General features: G+C 39.3%; 1 protein-coding gene across 8 annotated transcripts in view; it reads right to left on the reverse strand.

The window, feature by feature from the left end:
• Window positions 1-20,165, reverse strand: part of AKAP7 (A-kinase anchoring protein 7) — a 107,341-nt gene that overhangs the window by 39,506 nt on the left and 47,670 nt on the right. For 7 of the 8 annotated variants that reach the window (XR_008391526.1, XM_053664801.1, XM_053664800.1 and 4 more), the window contains exon 7: window positions 6,321-6,468. Coding sequence is in view for 6 of the 8 variants with exons in the window: in XM_053664801.1 (XP_053520776.1) it covers window positions 6,321-6,468 (148 nt within the window). In the remaining 2 variants the exon portion in view is untranslated. Of the gene's footprint in view, window positions 1-5,651; window positions 5,863-6,320; window positions 6,469-20,165 lie in introns of all 8 variants that reach the window. The other variant, XR_008391525.1, reaches the window with a different exon arrangement.

Here is a 20,165-nt window from a genome sequence, read left to right on the forward strand (position 1 = left end):
GGGGTGTTTTTTGTGTTTTTTTTTACCATCCATCTGTCTGCTCCTTGATCTCATCCTATTTATCCAAACTCTTGTACTCACCACCTTCACACTCTCTCACAAGGTAAAATTCCAAGCTTCTTCCACTGTGTCCTATACCACAGCCCATTACTGCTATGGACAAAGCCCCGTTCATCTATTCCTGTTCCATCTCTGTTTCTCGGAAGTAGTCTTGGCTGCCCAGTAACTCTCATCACCCTTAAGGACTGTGTCTTATATTTCTTTGTATTCCATGACACCCAAGAGAGTAGTACACACAGTGTATATGCTCAATAATATTAAATTAATGATGGATTATTAAACAAAAAAGGGTGGTGTTCCCAGAAGATCACTGTTCCTACCTGGGTTTGCAGAAATTATAAAGAAGTATACTGGCCTGCAAAAGAAATACCTTCCAGACCTTTCCAAATTCCCTGCTCCCCATCATGAGATCATCTGACAGTTGAAAGCAAACTAGTTTTTGCGAAGCACTAAATTGCTCATCAGTCTTACAGAGGATGTCATTTAGTCAGTTACCTTCCCTAAGGAAATATAAATGGAACATAGCTGCCTGACAAAAATTAATTCACCCAACTCCAGTAAGTAGCTCACACTGAACAGCTTTCACCGCCCTAAGAAATCTGAATCACATGTCACTCCTGGTTTCCTTCCCTGTGCTGGGAGGGAGTGACAGAGTGGAGGGGTGTTGAATTATAGCTGGTCAGTAGAGTTAGGTTTGTAAAGAGTTATAGCCTGGTAATACTAAGTAGGCATAGTATCACTCAAAGTTTTGATTAGGAGAGAACTAAAACGTAGTACCATTCCTTGTATCTAAAAATCCAAATGTTACCTCTATATCCTAGCAAACTCCCCCAACACTCCACATCAAGGTACAGATGACAGAGAAGACAAAAATGCACACCATGGAAATGCAAAGTAGGCACAGGGAACAGCAACGGCCGGCAGGGGGCCAAACTCAAGTGCCTTCAGGAGCCAAATAGGTAGTATGAACAGTTAAGGAAATTTTATTAAAAAAAAAAACCCAACAGAGTAAGGGGTACAGATGATAAAAAGCAGCTCCTTTCAAGGTCCTGTGCCTACTACCCCATCTAGAAAATCACTGGCATGTAGGAATGTGGGAGCAGAATGTTCAGAAGGTGGTAGAAACCCAGCTTTTTTAAAAAAAATGAAATCACCCCAATATTAGCAAGTCATTCAAATTAGAAAAGAAACTGTTTCAATCAAGTACAACATGAAAGACTGATAATTTCTGATCTTTGGAACACAAACTAAGGTTGTAGGGGCATAAAAAGTTTTGTACAAACATATTCCTAAAACTAAATCCCTACTTCACACTCACTTTTAGTAACTGGATTTTTTGTTAATACTCTATGTCTGAGTACTTATACCAATGATCATAACAGGTACCTTAAAAGTTCAAATGAAAGCCCTGGGCAGGTAGCTCATTTGGAGCATCATCCTAATACATCAAGGTGTGGGTTCGATCCCCCATCAGGAAACATATAGGAATCAACCAATGAATGCATGGAAAAGTGAAATTACAAATGGATGTCTGTCTCTCTGTCTCTGTCTGTCTGTTCCCTCACCCCCAAAATCAATAAATAAGAAAATTTAAAAATTTTAAAAGCTCAAATGAAAAAAACTAGAAGACAATATAAATATATCTCTATCTGTGGACAGAAAGGAACGAGCGACTAAAACTGACCATCGCAGGGGTGGCCTCCGTGGCGAGCTCACAAACTCCAACACCGACAGTTATCACATGGGACAGTCGGAACATCGGTAGACAGTCACATCCTAGGCCTGCAGCTTCCCGGACAAAGGTCACCCTTTACCGGAACTGATCCTCTCCAGTGTTTTTGCATCTACTATAACACACCTTTGAAATGTCAGGTAACGTCCTTTACCAGACCCCTCGGGCACAACCACACCTGAGTGGAGACCACTGAAGCCTCACTACTCCCCCCAGTACCGTCTCTAAGTGGTGCAAAGGTTCATTCGTAAGTCATCCTCTACCCCCAATGTAAAAAAAGTATGTGTCTCTCTTACTTTTTATCCAGTCTCAGACATTTCCGCTTTGCTTTTTCCCACCTCTTTAACCTCCCCCACTGGATTTCATGTAACCCTCCCCACTTCTCCTCCTCTGTTTCTAATGCATGAAAATAAGCTGCAAAACCGCCATTCTCTGGAGCATTTTCCCAGCCCACTGGGATCCTGCTTCCCAGCAATGGTCGTCAGTTTGGTTCAAGTAAAACTCATACAAATCTCCACAGGTTTGGACATTTCTTATGTTGACACATCAAATCTCTGGTTTGGAGATGACTCTGGTCAGAATAATTAAACAAATCACAGTAGAACTTTTTCAATCTACAATTTAACAAAAACTTGAAACATTTAATATGAAAAATAACTTGTGACCAAAATTAAGTGCAAAATAAAATCTGGAAAATATTTGAAGCCAATATGGCAAGTGCTAATGCTCTTTACGCTTTAAAAAAACCTCACAAATTGGTGAGACACAAGAAGAATGAACTCCAACCCTGTGGACGAGGATGGTTTGCAACTTCCACTCCTCACCCAGTTCAGAGCAGGGTACCTATGGGACTGGGGCTGACATCTCTAAACTGCACATGGGGTGATGGGGAAACATGCAAATGAGCCCTCAGAAAAACTTAAAAAGCACCAGAGAAAATGGAGTGCCACAAAAGACCCAACATAGAGAAGAATTCATACCCGAGGAACTAGAAACTTTAAAAATATGAAAAGAACATTAAATACAAACTAGGTTGAAATCCTCCAAGAGAAAAATGAAGGAATAGCATCCATGAAGCAAAGAGCAGAACAGGAAAACATGAAAAATAATTAATTAAAAATGAAGCCTATACTGCTGCTTGGAATATACCCTTAGAACACTGAAACCCCAATTCAAAAGAACTTATGTACCCCTATATTTACAGCAGTGCTATTTACAATAGCCACTAAGTGCCCATCAGTAAGTGAGTGGGTGAAAAAACTAAGGTATATTTACACAATAGAATACTATACAGCAGAAAGAAAGGAGCTCCTACTTTTTTCAACAGCATGGATGGAACTGGAGAGTATTATGCTCCATGAAATAAGCTAGTCAGTGAAAGACAAATACCATATGATCTCACTTATAAGGGGAATCTAAAGAACAAAATAAACTAACAAACAAAATAGAACCACAAGCATGGAAATGTGAAACAGACTTACGGTGCCCACAGGGGAGGTTGGGAGAAGGATAATGGAGGAGAGGAGGGGAAGGGACTAGTCAAAGAACATGTACGAATGACCCATGGACATGGACGACAGTGTGGGGACTGACTGTGGGAGTGGAGGGTGGGATGGGTGGAGGAGAGCAAAGGGGGAAAAACTGGGACAACGGCAATACAATATCAATTTTACAATGATTTTAAAAAGAAATGAAGCATATAGTCACTGATAGTTTTCTAAAAAACACTTGACATTTCATTTATACAAGAAACACAAAAATGAATTCCAAGAACAGACCCATGATAAAATAAAACCAAAAGTAGTGAAAAATCAGACAAATACTGTATGGTCTCACATACATGGAATCTAAAACAGCTGAAACAAAACAGAGCAGAAGGATGGTTACCAGGGGCAGGAGGAGGGACACAGAGAGATGTCAGTCAAAAGTGCAAATTCCAGTTACAGGACACATAATTTCTGGGGATGTAGTTAGTGCAGAGCATGATGATTATAGTTCATAATACTGTATTGTATACTTGAAAGTTACTAAGAATGAAGCTCTTAAATGCTCTCCCCCCACATACAAAATGATAAATATGTAAGGGGATGGAGGTGTTAATACTATGCTGGTAACCACTTCACAGGATATAAATGTATCAAGTCGTTATGTCACACACCTTAAACTTACCTAAGTTATATGTCAATTATATCTCAATAAAGCTGGAAAAAGTAACTATTTTTAAAGAAAAAAATAAATATTTTTAAAAGATAACTAAATAAATAAGTAACAAGATGCCCTAAATGATATAAAAACAGTTGCAAAGAAAATCGGGGTCATTTGTAATCTACCAGTCTCCAAGAACGCACCATTAACAAATTAAGAGATAGGAAATATACAAATCTAATAAATTCCTTCCCCAGAAAAGTCACATATGTACCTACATGCACAGTCACATATGTACCTATATGCACATAAGCAATTTCAGGAGGCTCCCAAATTCTGTGAAACCCAACTTCCACTGAAGCATTCTGAATACAAAATATCTTAAGATCAGAAATCAACCCACTCATTATACACAAGATTCTGGAAACAGACATTAAATTTGTGCTAGAATCAAACCAAAGAGAAGCCAAACCAACATAAACCAATTAAATCTGATCTAGAAATGAAATTCACAAAGTATCCCAAAATCCTGGTAAATATTGTTTCAAAACTCAGATAAGATTGAGAAAATAATTACCCATACCAAATAAAAGAACACTAGTGTGTATTAAACTTGGTTAACTTTAACATAATTGTCATTTTAGATGCAGTAATTATTTTACAGTTCATACTAGTGTCACAAAATGTGACTGAAGAAAATTATGCAATGAGCAAAAAATTTTTTTAAATAATGTTAAATGATCCGCACGGGGATATACGGTTGGTAGAGTCTGAAAGAAGCTAAACTGCTCTGAATTAGAAAAGGATAAGAATATAGGATAAGGATATGAAGAAACCTAATAAAAAATCTAGAGAAATTGCCTATAATTGAGGGAATTTTTGAAACTAAGCTAGAAAAGAGCAATAAAAAAATCAGTAGCCAATATATAGTGATTTTGGGTGAGAACAGAACTCTCTAGGTGAAGGATGCTATAACCTATATAATGCAGTCCCACATCCGGTCAAATTTACATATTTTTTATCTATTTTTTTAAATGAGAGTGGGAATAGGAGAAGCAATGAAGTACACAGTTCTCTGTAAAGGTTGGCCTAAAGTAATAACAGAGAAGACATGGAAAGCTAGCCAAAATCTGCACTACTCTAGAAGGATTCGAATTTGCCTTTTACAATGAGCCAAAGCAGAAATGTTTAGTCCTCATCAAAACTTCAGTGGATTAACAATTTAAAAAAAAGAAAAGAAATAAAAATAAAACTTTGGTGGAAGACAGCTCTGAAAATGTGAGATTCTGAAACCAAAAAAAAAATCCTTAAAATAGATTTGAAATATTTTACACCATAAAATTCGAATGACATACAGAGTATCTTCTGTTTAAGAAAGCTAAAATCTTTGGACGGTAAAATGATGGCTTCTCTGAAGATCTCCAGTGAGAATTCGGAAATGAAATTGTGTCTCTTGAGTATTTTTTAATGTGCTTGAATAAACTTCGGTATTAAGATTCTTTCAGGGCATATATTTCCACAGGTTCTCTTCAAGCTGAAGTGGAGAGAAATTCTCTTGTTTGAAGACCTTGAAATATTTAGAATCATGTATTTATCTTCTTTGAGTACTTTCATGTTAGGTTGTCTTGAAGTTCACAATTTTATAAGAATAGTGCCTGGTTTGAAATAGTAAATCTGAATCACGACAGACCAGGATCCTATGAAATATACTCACATGGCAACAATGGGGAAAGGCCTGTTCTGCTTTTGTTGTTGTCGCCTTTGTTTTTAAAGAAATCTGCATTTGGTGCCCACAATTTCCACTTGGACACCAAAGCCCAATGTGGGTGAGCCTGTCTCCACGTGCCATCTCTCCGATGAGGCGCTAGAGCACATACGTATGGATCTTTGTTTCCCCACAAAACACGTTTCCTTGAGGGGAGAAACTGAAGGACGCGTGTTCATTCTTTGCAGTCCACCTACAAAGGCTTTCCCAGAGTGAAATTCCATGTGCTAGAACATTCTATTCCTAATTAAAAGCAGCAAACAAATGTGAAAATGTCTGGTGTAGAATGGTGTAGTCATTTAGGCCTTTACTGGAGAAAATGATGTCTTCATATTCATGAAATAAACTAAAATGCATTTTGAATCAACATTTTAAGATTTCATTATAATTATATTTAAAGCACAAAAGCAGAGAAACTACATGTACTAAAATGTTGACTGATAAATACAGATACTAGATATGTGCTACAAAATTTTCAGTAAGTATTCCTAAAACATATATTTAGAAAGTTATATCATTGAGAAAAATATATGCAATTAGTACCAAATATTTGCCAAAATAAAGGCTAAAGAAATAAATCAAAATTAAAATAGTAAATGATTTTCAAAAGGCACTCACCAATCGCAATCGAAGACTCGCAATGATAATAACCATTACTTTGCTTTTTCTTCAGCATGGAACAAAGATCAATGCGATGCACCGTTTCTTCTCCAAATCTGTGACTGATAAATTTTTCATAGAATTTTGGGTCTATTTTTTTCACTCCCTTGAAATGACAAAACAAAATTACATCAATCAATCATTTCATCTAGCTAGCCAGTTCATATTTATATCACTTTCTTAGAATCTGACATTACATTTTGGTACACAGTATTGCCTACAGGCATTTGAAAATGGATACTACAAAAGTGTTATAAAGATGCTTTTAAAGTCTCTTGGCCTAGGATGAGTTGTATTAAAAAATAATTAAAGAATATTGTGTTATTCCCTGGCCAGTGTGGCTCAGTGGATTGAGTGCCAGACTGTGAACCAAAAGGTCACCAGTTCAATTCCTAGTCAAGGCACATGCCTGGGTTATAGGTCAGATGCCCAATAGGGGGTGCTCAAGAAGCAACCACACACTGACTGATATTTCTGTCCCTCTCTCCCTCTCTTCCCCCCTCTAAGAATAAATAAATAAATTCTTTAAAAAAAAGAATATTGTATTTAAATGTGTCAATATTCAAAACTTCAAATACCTTATGCTTTAGAAGTAATGAAGTATATATCACATTGAAATTTGAGATATCAAGAAAAGACTAATTATCCCCAACAACGGTGGAGAAATGGATGAATTTTAGAAAGTGATATGGATTTTAACATTTTAGAGTGTGTAACAGTTTTGGTAAGATGGATGCCATTTTTAAGCTCCTTAGGTAAGAATCCTATGAAACACTACTAAAGGTTACTTGAGCTGGGTAGAGCATCAGTTTTAAGCTCTTCCAAGTACTTCTCTGCCTGCCCCCTATTCTCAGTGTCCCCCACAGCAGAAAGAAGACTGGTTGAAAAGTTACTGTGGGATGCCCTTGACACCTCTGCAGTTTCCCCAAACAGGAAAATTACATTCCTGTCCCCTTATCCTACAAATGGTCCTGCACCCAGTCCTACAGTCCCCAAACACTGTTCATAACGTGAAGGTGCAATACTTTTCCTTTTAACTTATAATTTTTTTAGTATTATCTTTGGCAATACTTATCATGTGTTAAAAATTTAAAAATATGAAGAATCTAGATGGAAATAAAAATCATTCATGACCCTATTTGTATGAAATCCATTATTAACACTGGAGTATATATCCTTTAAATCTTTTCTAAGCATATATATTGTTTTCAGATTATATTTATATAAATCTTACTACAAAGTATAATTAGAATGTATATTGATCTTTTTAGTCACAAAAATTTATTACAAATTATTTAAATAGATATAAAAACAAAAAATTAAAAATTAAATCACTCCAAATTGCTACTATCATTTTGCTATGTATTTTATTTTCCTTTGCACAACAAAGTACTTTTTATTTCTTTATAGGAATGTGATTGTGCTATAAGAACTATTTAATAACCAGCTATTTTGATAGTTCCCCAAAGGGTTCCCATTTCTCTCAAAGAGTCAAATTCCCAGAACAGCCTACGAGGTCCTGCTCTGTCCTCTCTGAACTTGGTGGGTCTAGTCTGCTACTGCTCTCCCCTGTGCCCCTCCAGCTTCCCTGGCCACCTTGCTGTTCCTTGACCGCGGCAGGCACACGCCCACCCCAAAGCCTTTGCACTGCTTGTTCGCTCTCCCTGGAATGTTCTTCTCCCAGATATCCTCGTAGCTCATCTCCCAACTCCTCTAACTCCTTGCTTAAAAGAGCCTTACCTGACTAGCCATTTAACTTGTACTCCTGCCCCCAAATCCTCTCTACCCTCCTCTCTTTATTTACACATTTGTGTAGATTTTTCCATAGCACTTACCATCTATGTTACCATTGCATAACATACCATGTAATTTACTTCATTATGCTGATTTTTCATGGTCTGTCTTTATCTATCCCTCTCCATTAGGATGTCAGCTCCACACAGAAAAGAGTTTTTGTCTGATTTTTAGTCACTGAAATATCCCCAGTGCCTAGAACAGTGCTTGACATAGAGCAGTGATCAATAAATAATTGTCACAAGTGCAAAGGAGGATAAAGCTACAAGAAGAGGACTGTTCACTATCAAACGCTATTCACGCAGGGCCTGAAAACAATGAACGTGAGTGGCTTTCTTTCGACTTGGTGAGTAAATGCCACAGCAGAGCATTATGCTGAGTGATGCTGAGGAGCCGTCAGAATATGAGATCGGCTCCAGGCTCTGCCACTTTTCAGTGCTTCATTCAGTTCCTCAACTATAAAAATGAGCTTAGCAATAGTACCTACCTCAAAGTGTTAAATGGACTAAAGAAGTGGACTTATGAAAGTGCTCACACCAGTGAAATACAGTAAATGCCATTGTGTGTGCGTGTGTGTGTTATCATCAGTGAACTTTAGGGAATAACTTCAGTAGAGGTAAGATTTGAGAAATTTTTAAAAACTGAGTAAATGGAAACTGACCGTTCTTTTTTCTCATTTAAACATGTGTGTGGTGGGGGGAGGTTTGCAGGAGATGGTGTGTGTGGAGAGGAGGGTATCGGATTCTCACACCAGATAGAAGACAAGTGACAGCAGAAAAAGAAGGACTTCCAGACCAACGCCAGCCGCACTGGCTGGCCACTCTGACCTCCATTTCAATTGGAAAGATATCATTATTTTTTAAAGGTAAGAAATAAGGAAAACACAAGACAGACTCTAATCTGTTAGATGAATTAATTTAACTTTAGCAAAAAGTAGAAATCAACTATTTTGTAAGAATTGTTTACAGGTAACTCCCAATATGGGCCTTAAGATGTTCATTTTTACGAGAGAGTAAAATGAAATTACTTCTTTAACTCAATTTAGAAAGAGAGCTGAGGTTCAAAGAGGCATGAGTCCTTGGAGGCACTGAAATTTTAAGTGCTTGACAGAAAACATCATCAATAATAAAGTATATAGAGATGTGCTTTATCTGCTATATAATATTAGTACACTCTGTGTTCTCCAGGGAGGTTTTTGTTTGGCAACACATCTCTCTTTTTCTCAGGCTTTGTCCCATGGCAATATATTTCTCTTCTAGTAACACGTATCTGAATTTGACTCTGCATCCAGCTGTAGCCGGTGGTATTTCTCTCTCATAGGAAAAGAAATAACTAGTATTCTAAGAAAGTAAATGAGCATATCAAACTTGGATATCATTTAGAACAAGAGTAAGAAGTCTCCTATGTTATGAACAGATCAATGGGTTGCCAAAATAGTCCCGAGGACATCATCCCTCAAGGTTATATTCTGAAGCTAAGAAGGCCAGGTGATGGCATTATTTTCAGGTTTTGAACCCCAAATTATTCTCTGCTTTCCTCCTTCATAGGCCAGAGCACTTGTCATTTAAGACAAATTTGACCTATGCAAAGGCTAAGAGATTTGGGGCGATTTCGAATGTAGAGAAACAATCCATAGGGCACCTTCAATAAAACTATGCCAAGGGCACTTCAACCCTGAAATTCTGCATATGTCTGATTGATTGTCTAGTAACTTTTTTTGAAAATTATTTTGCCTTGGCTCTAACCTGAACAAGGCCTATTTTTCACATTTATAACTGCACCAATATCAATTATACAACATAATATTGAAAGAAAACAGAAAGTTAAATACAGGGTATCCGACTTTGAAACAATAAATTAGTGGCAATAAACCTCAAACAGAAAAGCTTTTCAAGGCTGTCTTGATTAATCATTAGAAATGACTGAAGTTTTACTTCCCATTTTCCTAGCTTCAGTCACAGTTTAGGGAAAATTATCAGTGTGTTCAAAGCAACTGATAACCTTTGATACAATGCACCGTGAAACCCCAAGGAACTTTACTCTGTAACTTGACACCCAAACAGCAGATACAGGGAAAAGGCCACTGAGAGCATGATGAGTATTTTTAGAACCATCTAAAGGCTGCATCTGACAAGTAATGGGAATTATTTACTTAGGAAGCACTCACCGTATCATTTTCATTTAGCTAAATGATGTATATCATTTAACATGGACAGAAGAGGGCTCAGACTTATATTACTCTGTAGCCAATTCTATTTTCAATATAGAAACTGAAGCACCATGAAATACGAAAATTCATTAGTTAACAATCTGAATGTGAAAATCATTCATTTAAGGTTCTGAAAGATAAACTACTGATTATTCGTCTTCAATTTCTATGAAAAACATGATCAAAGGAAAGATGAAATGTCAGTTTTATTAAGAAGATTAAGGCTTTTTGTATAATAGAAGGGAATTTCTTTTTAAAAAATATTTTATTTATTTAATTTTACACAGAGGGGAAGGGAGGGAGAGAGGCATCAATGTGTGGTTGCCTCTTGTGTGTCCCCACTGGGGACCTGGACCACAGCCCAGGCACGTGCCCTGACTGGGAATCAGACTGGCAACCCCTTGGTTCACAGGCCAGCGCTCAATCCAGAGCCACACCAACCAGGGCAAAGGTAATTTCGTATAGTGACTTTATAATAATCACAGTTTCCATGATGAAAGTACAAATAGGCTGCATGTCAGACAAAGAAATTATATATCCTACTGATGGTAAGTTTGATATGCCTAGAGCTCTACTGTGTTTCCCAATAGTTTATTCCTGTCATGCAGTGGCTATAAAAGAAATGTGTACATTGATCTGAAACCAAAATTCAGAAGTTAAATTAAGAGCCAAACCAAACTGCCTTGTCATCTTGGACATCAACTGGTTAAAGAGAAATGGTAATTTTTTACACTCATTTTCCTGAGTACAATAAGGTTACATACCTTTAGTGATATGATACTAGTTTAAAAACACTAAAGTCATTTTTAAAGATCACTGTTCCTAGTGACAAGTTACATATTAGTGACTCAAAGTCACCAAAAGATTATATACTGACATGGGGCTTCTCTGAAGCAAATCTTATTTTATAATTCTTTTTCTCTTTTTCAGACAACTGAAACTTACTTTCTCGAAGTTCTGGAGGCGGGGAGTCTAGGCCCCAGGAGCCAGCACACTTGGCTGTCTCCAGAGGCCTCTCTCCTGGCTTGCAGATGGCCGCCTCCTCGCTGTGTGTTCACATGGCCTTTCCTCCACGTGTGCAAACCCCTTGTGCCTCTTCCACCTCTTATGAAGCTACCAGTCAGATTGGATCAGGGCATCACCCTTATGACCTCATCTGACCTTAAACACCTCTTCAAAGGCCCTGTCTCCAAACAAGTAACACTGGAGCTTAGGGTTTCCACACCTGCATTTGGCTGGAGGGAGACACACGGTTCAGTCCATGACACGCAGTCATGCTGTCATCTTCAGGAGTGAGGAACAGGCAACTTCAGTGCATTCAGAATGCTCTGTTCGCATTACCGCTCCCTCTCCCTCTCCATAATCTCTCATCTCTCCTCTCGCTCCTATGCCTGAAGAACCCATTTCTCCCCCTAGTTCACTGTCATTGAAGGGGCTTTTGATTTGCTTGCTATGCACTTGCCAGAGAGAATGATTTGTTTCTTTGGGTGGGCCGGCTTCCTGGGAGAGAGATTCTAAAGGTCCACTCTACTCTGATGTCCATAAATGATTTATGGACAAAGCAAGGGCCAGGTTACTAGTTTATTATAAAAGGCTATTCGGGAACAGCCAGATAAAGGAGACACACGTCCGTTTCCTCTCCAGGAGCACAGCTCTGCCCAGACTCCTGTCTTTGCCAGCTGAGAGGTTCCTACTCTGTAATCTCAATGACCCCTTCGCCCCTTGGCTAACTACATGTTCGGCTATTACTTGCACGATTTCACTCCACCTTCCTCCTGACACAGACCCCCGATGGATCCCAGTCAGCTGCAGTCCTCCCTCAGCCTCTGTGGGGATAGCGGAGGCCCTTCCCTCTCCGGCTTAGTTCCACACACACCTGTGGGTGACAGGGATGGAAGGAGGAGTCTTCACCACACCAGCCAGTGGGCTCTAGAGCAGTGTGGCAAGTTCAGTTCCAGTGTCCAGCAGCCCAGCGAGAACTGCCTTGCAGCCTTCCCATCACCTCCGCCCCCCATTCTGGGCCAGCTTATAGGGCTGGGTTCTGCCTGGTCCTGGGTCCGTACACTCTGTTTACAGCCTGGCTGTGGCCCAGATGCTCTACCTAGCGGCTATAAAGAAACTCAGTGAGCAGTTCAGTAACTCGAAGAACAAGTATCACTCTGTTTTTAAGGTACCTCTCCATGAGAGAACAAAATTCTAATGAATAGTCAAAATTAATCAGCTCATGTTTTGGAATGGAAGTATAATTCCAATGTAAACTAGTTTTAGTTTTAAATTGCAACATTAGTTTCCCCTCAGAGCTAAGTGGGGTTCTCACAAAAACTATAGCTTCACCTTCTTTTAATTATGTAGTTAATTACAACTAACAGGAGGTGCTCAACCCGTGAGTGTGGCCACTCTTTCCACTAGTAGAGAAAATCTTACTGCCACCCAAATAACTTGAGCTGGTTAACTTTTATAGGACTACTCGGGTGGATCAGAAACTAGTCATTAGTCACTTATGAAACAAGCCAATTCTGTGTCAATACTATCGTGGAATAAATTTTAGGTTTTTTTAATCATATGTTCTATTTCCTCTCACCATAATCAACCCACTATGGGGCCTTCCAATTTCCTACATGATCATTATGCTCCATCCTTTCCTTGACTAGGAAAATGACATTCATGAAGTTGCAAAATATCTAGATAATAGATAATAACTGACTTGTTGAGAAAAATGTTCCCATCATTGATGGTAATAGTTGAGATAAACAGAACATTTATATTTTAATACAGTTAAGGCAAAACCATGAACTCTAGTTACCTGGAATATATCATTATCTTATCATTTAATACCAGTTCTAAAACTCTGTTCCTTAAATTATATTTAAATCAAAATTTTGTCTGTGGATATAAATGCTAGAAAGTAGCTAAATGTGTCCACTGAATCTGAATGTTTGAAGCAAAAAGCCCCACTTAAGCCTGAATTATAAAGATAAACTTTTCCTAAACCATGTTCTGCCAAACACTAATGCTACAAGATGATCAATGAAAAAAAGGACTGGCAGGTCAAGTGCCCTTAAGAAACAATCCCTAGTTAAACTTTGTAAGTGTTCAAAGGATTCGCCGCCCCTCCTGCTGGTGGCCCCTCCTGCAAGTGGACTATATGCACCCTGCTCTGATGAACTCAGAAGGGACCACGGGACTTTCTGTGGCAAGATGTGAGCAGGAATGATGTGTCCTTGCCTAGCAGAAGCTTTAAGAATCAGCTTGTGGGGAGGAGGGTGTATAAAGGGGACTAAATGGTCCCCTAATGGAAAAAAAACAATAAAGATTAAATTTTTTAAAAAAAGAATCAGCTTGTGATTCACCATCTCTCTTTTCTTCCTGCCAAGAGCAACAAGGTGCTGGATGGAAGTTGCTCAGCCAAGGTCTTGAGCAAAGGTACTCTGGAGCAGAGGCACAGATGACCCATGTCTGTGAACCAAAGAATAAAACAAACCATTGCTGCTCTAAGCTCTTGAGACTCACAGTAAATATTAGCATGTCAGAAATCCTAATCAGTCTTGAAAGAAAAAAACAGATTAACTTTATTTAACCCATCATTGCTAACATTCATTTAGTCACAGAATCCCTGTCTCACATAAAAACCTGAGATGTTCTGAGAGAAGAACTGCAGGAAATGCCAATGAAAATGCTTGTTTTAAACATCCAGTCCACTTGGTCCACATTTAATGTTAAGTTGACTACATCTTTTCGTTTCATGAGACAACGCCCAACCGACTGAGCCACACTAGTCAGGGCTGATTATATCTTTTCTTCTAGGATAGAGTTTTCTAAATCTCTAACAGAATCAGAGTTAACTGAGAGTCATTTGTTCTTCTGACATTAGTCAATTCCTAGAATCCACTCTTAAAATAATTCAGCTTTCTGGGTACTTATTTCCCATGTTTCAGTGTTTCAAGATGTATAGTACTGAAAGGTTTCAAATGAACAGTTTGCCTCTCTGGATATTATTCCAATTATTAAATAATAGTAAACTTATTTAGTTTCTTACAATATGTAGAGATGGGTAACACAACAGCATGAAGTTGAAGTGCGCATTAGAAACATAAGTGAAGTCACTTGTATAAACAGAACTTGGACACAATAGATGACAGTTGGCTAACGGCACTTAGAAAACCTCGAAAAAATTTTTATTCCATTTCCCAGCAGTTTTCCCTGAATTTTTAGTTTTAAAAAACCACTGAAACAGTAAGAGATGTGTCATGATTTATTTGCTGATTCTTTTTTAAATATATTTTATTGATTATGCCATTATAGTTGTTCTATTCCCCCCTTCATTCCTCTCCACCCTACACACCCCTCCCCCACTATTCCCCCCTTTAGTTTATGTCCATGTGTCTCAAGTCTTTAGATTCTATATTTCCCCTACTATTCTTGCCCTCCCCCCTATCTATTTTCTACCTACCATCTATGCTACTTATTTTCTGTACCTTCTCCCCCCTTCTCCTTCTCCCACTCCCCTCTTGCTAACCATGTGATTTTCATGTCTATGGTTCTGCTCCTGATCAAGCTGTCCTTTTGTTTTAGGTGTGGTTCTTAATAACTGTGAGTTTGCTGTCCTTTCACTGTTCATCTTTTTTATCTTCTTTTTCTTAGATAAGTCGTTTTAACATTTCATATAATAAGGGCTTGGTGATAATGAACTTCTTGAATTTGATTTTATCTGAGAAGTACTTTATCTGCCCTTCCATTGTAAATGAAAGCTTTGCTGGATAGATCAATTTTGGTTGTAGGTCTTTGGATTTCATGACTTGGAATACTTCTTTCCAGCCCCTTCTTGCCTGGAAGGTCTCTTTTGAGAAATCAGCTGACAGTCTGATGGGAACTCCTTTGTAGGTGACTGTCCCCTTATCTCTTGCTGCTTCTAGGATTTTCTCCTTCATTTTAATCTTGGCTAATGTAATTCTGATGTGCCTTGGTGTGTTCCTTCTAGGGTCCAACTTCTTTGGGACTCTCTGAGCTTCCTGGACTTCCTGGAAGTCTATTTCCTTTGCCAGATTGGGGAAGTTCTCCTTTATTATTTGTTCAAGTAAGTTTTCCACTTGTTGCTCTTTCTCTTCCCCTTCTGGTACCCCTATAATTTGGATGTTGGAACATTTATAGATGTCCTGGAGGTTCCTAAGCCTCTTCTCATTTTTTTGAATTCTTATTTCTTCATCCTTTTCTGTTTGGTCATTTTTTTCTTCCTTCTGGTCCACTTCCTTGATTTGAGTCCCAGTTTCCTTTCTATTACTATTGGTTTCCTGTGCATTTCCCTTCATTTCAATTAGTTTAGCCTTCATATGATCCTCTAATTTGTGACTAAAATCAACCAGTTCTGTGAGCATCCTGATCACCAGTGTTTTGAACTGTGCATCTGATAGGTTGGCTATCTCTTGGTCGATTAGATGTATTGGCTCTGGGGCTTTGATCTGTTCTTCTGTTTGAGCCATTTTTTTTGGTCTGATCATGCCTGTTACATATGAGGAGCGGAGCCTTAGCTGTTCACCAGAGCAGGACCACCCAGGTAGCTGGCTTATGACGCTGTATGTGGGGGCAGGGTCAGAGAGGGACAATAGCAGTCCCCTCTGCCACTTCCTGCCTCTGGGGCCTGCACGGTCAGTCTCACTGCTCACTCTTTCACCAGTTTATCTGCGTGTGAATGTGTGACCATGGTCAACCCTCAGTGGGTCCGCCCACTTCTCCACACCTGGGATCCGCCCACGGCTGCCTGTGCACCTGGGTTGTGTGCCTGGGTCAGTCCAGTGGATCTTTCCTGCCTGACCCCACTCTGCTGCTGGCTCTGCCCCTCTTACCAGTTTGGCTGAATGGCTCATTGTTGTCAGACTTCCATATAGTTCAATTTTCTGTGGTTTGGCTGTGTTTTTGTTGCTAAAAAACTTTGTTGTTTTTAAACTTGGTTGTACGAGAAGGTACAGTGTTTCCACCTACGCCTCCATCTTGGTGGAAGTCCTATTTGCTGATTCTTAAATAAGAATAATCTAAGGAGAATTCCGCACTACAACCTTAGATCCAAGGGCACATAATAATACAAAAGGAGACTCAAACCAAGTGAAAATTGTAAGTCACTGGGTATTGAGAAACTCAGGAGTAGGTTACTGAAACAATCTGCCTTATTGTGTATGAAGAAGCCTTTTGCAAGCTTTTGTCTGCAATACTACAGGCTCACTGATCCCAAGGGCATCTATAGTGCCTTCTCTCAGGGACAGGCTTCAGGAATTGGCAGACTGTCCTCCAGGCTTCTCTGCTCAAGGCTTCCTCCTCTTTTGCTACCGTGGAGGGCTGGCTTTCTTAACACGATGGGCTCCTGTGAAAGGCAGCCAGCTCTGCCTCTCTAGCGCCAGCCCTGGGCATCCTCAGGGCACCGGGAGGTATTCCCCACCCCTTCTGAAGGTGGAGCTTCCTGAGATTCTTCTCCTCTGGGACCCCTCTCATGCTTTCTGTGCCTTCGTTCAGTGGAGCCCTCACCCTCTGGGAGGGAAACTCTGCTGATGATCCCTGACGTCTGTCACCAATAGTCTTCCACACCCTAAAACAAATGCTCACGCAAGCCCTGCTGGTTCCCACTGCAGCCCGACATGCTAACCATAATTGCTGTTTACAGATCTCGCTATCTCCTAGTTTCACTAAAGATGAAGTTTGTGATGTTTTCCCCACTGTCTTACTGCTCTGTAGGATTTCCAGGAGCAGAGGTGGAAAGATCCCAGTTTAAAGTGCCACTATATTCCTATCAGTAGCAAATACCTCTTCTCCTTTTTGTCATTCTCCTTCCCCGCATACGAGAAAGCCAGCCTATGGTTTTAAAAAAATTATCTGGGGAGCCAAATCAGCCTATTTGATGAAAATGCTAACCTTATAGACATTTCAGAACAGCACGGGAGTCAAGAGTCTCTGAGACCAACCTCGCTATGAGTAAACAGAGGTTAAGACAGGTTCTGAGATTTCTCCAGGGCTAACCAGTAGAGCTAAAATGAGGAGACCATGGCCCTTCAAATGTACCACAGACTCCTTCAAGAAGGAAGAGTCAAGTACTCCTGAGTTTTAAAATGGTTTATAAAGGCCCATTAATATGCAGAGCCAGGAAAATGAATGGCAGCCAAATTATACCAGGCTGGTTAACAGACTCCTGAGAAAATGTGCTATCTGATAGATATATCAGAGTAAATAATGGCAGTAGAGAAAAAAAGAGGCAGTAGAGGGTCCTGGTTGGGGGAGGATGTGGAAGGTTGGAATTCAGCCAACCTAGTGTAGAATTTCTTTACAATCTTGGTCCTGTATATTCAGTCACCAAACAATTCAGGGATTGGGTTACCTTCAGAACAGAATTTTCCTCCATACACTCTCCTTTTCCATTCCCCACTGCTATTCGTACTGATGACGGCCCCATGACTTACGTCCTCTCGACCTCATCATCACCTGGTCCAATAAGCACCCCTCCACCCTTGCTCTGTGCAGAGCAAATTCTGCACTGGAAACAAACCACTCTAAGTGACAGTAGTAGCAACAGTAGTGGTTTCAAAAAGGATCATTTCTTTCATTCTAGTGTTCTCTAATTGTCTGACTTTGTGAAAAGCTGCTACAAAGAAGTGCCAACTCATAAATGGTAACTGTGATAGTTTAAGTGCTATGTTAGTAATTTCAAAGAGTGATAAATCAGAAGAGATATCTAAAAATCCAAGAAAATGATTTATGCTTAAAAGCAAGGGTTCTATCCTTGAAAAGGTCACATTTATTTCTTGAGACATCTAGATTTGCATTAAGACACTGTTTCATTTGAAACTGGTCTTCTTCTGCCACCAAGTGTTAGCAACCAGTTTCTGCAACGCTTCAATCACAGAAATACAAGACCATGCAATAAGAAAATTCAGTCCAAAAGAATGGACTATGAAAAGCATGGGGCAAAACAAGTAGCAGACTATGTGAAAAAATATTCTAAGGACGCTATACAAATAACTTGAATTTTAGTTACTATGTCAGAGATATAATAATTTTAAAAGATTTTGTAAGGCTTCATTCATTTGATGAAACAATTACAACTCGAAAGTACAAGGATAAGCAAAATAGCTTTAAGATACACAACTACTTTCAATACTCTCTTATGTGATAGATCCCATTAGCATTTTGTTAATAAACTAGGAACAAACAAAAGCAACACATAGACTAAATGCCTCTAGATGTTAAAAAATATATAACTGCCAAGAAAGGCTTATGTTTCCCAAAACGTGAGTTATAACTCAGTGCTCAGGCCGGGGAACCAGAATACCATGCATAACAGTGGATATTCCCTATCAGGAAATCTAAAGTAGACTTTCTATATTTTCAAACTTCTGAACACAATCTATAGAGCTTTCAGTTGGCCCACTGGGCTTTTGATTACTTCTCCTGAATGGTATTATTACATGTCTTCAGGTGGGTGGTGCCCCAGAAGCCCAGGGACGTCTGCAGCCGGCACTGAACACCACTGGGAAATCCTCGCGCTGCTGTCTGTGACCTCCCCAGGGGAGGGGAGCACCATCCCCTGCACCAGACAACTGTCCTCATCTTCTGGGGCAACGACATGTTTAACCCTCAGGAACAAACCGAGTATGGCTCCAACTTTCAATCCTTTTTTGTTATGTTGGCATGGATACTGGCTTTTTGGATCAATAAAATAATAACACATTATACAGTGAAAAAAATCAACTGTACTACTACAGAATAATTGATTACACGTCCTGTAGATAATAATGAATGGATCATCTATGTTACTACGTCAGAACTTGCCTCTAATGATCTAGAGCACCCCTCTGCCCTTTTACCTGTCTGCCCTGACAACGGCACCACCAGTACCTTAGGAGTGCACCAGTTATCTGCTTACTACATGAAATGATTTCCAGACAAACTCCCAGTGGGTCAAATCAAAATATAAGGAGTACACTTTCGGGCTCCAACCTTCAAAACAGTGTCTTTATCGCAGATACCATTAGCTCTTTCCTCGACATTCTCACTATGGACCACCCACCCATACCAGAAACTAAGGGTACGCTCCTCGAAGAAAATGGAAAACCTTCGAGTTTTCTGCACCTCATGGCTCCCCGCACCCTGAAGTGTCAGGGGACAGCTAACTTGCCCATCACCACTTCCTTCTCTCCTCAGCCCACCAAGGCTCCACTCTTCCTCAGAAGCCTAGCAAATGCCCAACCAGCCAAGACAGCGACCCTGAGTACGTCAGGGGATTCACCACACATGTACTCCAGGTGACATTAAGGTCAGCTCTATTCATGGATTTACCACCGAAGTCTCGAGCTCAAGAGTAATTGTGGGAACCCACAAAATGCACGAACACATATTAAGATGCGTTCAAGACAAACCCAAGGAAACTATTTTATACAACTTCAAATATAATATATTTTCTATATTTTATTTACCTTTTTAAGCTATTATACACTTCTTACAAGTATCTATTTTTACACCTTCTTAATCATTGATATGCTTTACCATAATTGACTTAAATATTCCCCAACTGTTATAAAAGCTATCTATTTTCCCCTATTATAGGTAATGTTTCAGTAAACATCTTTATTCATAAAGAATTTCTTCTTTTAAATTATTTACTAGTTATAAAATACGTAAGTCCTGGGGATGCGGTGTACAGCATAATCACTACAGTTAACAACACTGTGCTGTATATTGGAGAGTTGCTAAGAGAGGCCATCCTAAAAGTTCTCACCATAAAAAAATGATAATGGTAATGGATGTGTTAACCACTTGTATTG

The sequence above is a fragment of the Artibeus jamaicensis genome, unplaced genomic scaffold (genome assembly GCF_021234435.1).
Source record: "Artibeus jamaicensis isolate MK-2021 breed Jamaican fruit bat unplaced genomic scaffold, CSHL_Jam_final contig_387, whole genome shotgun sequence".
In the NCBI taxonomy this organism is placed as follows: Eukaryota; Metazoa; Chordata; class Mammalia; order Chiroptera; family Phyllostomidae; genus Artibeus; species Artibeus jamaicensis.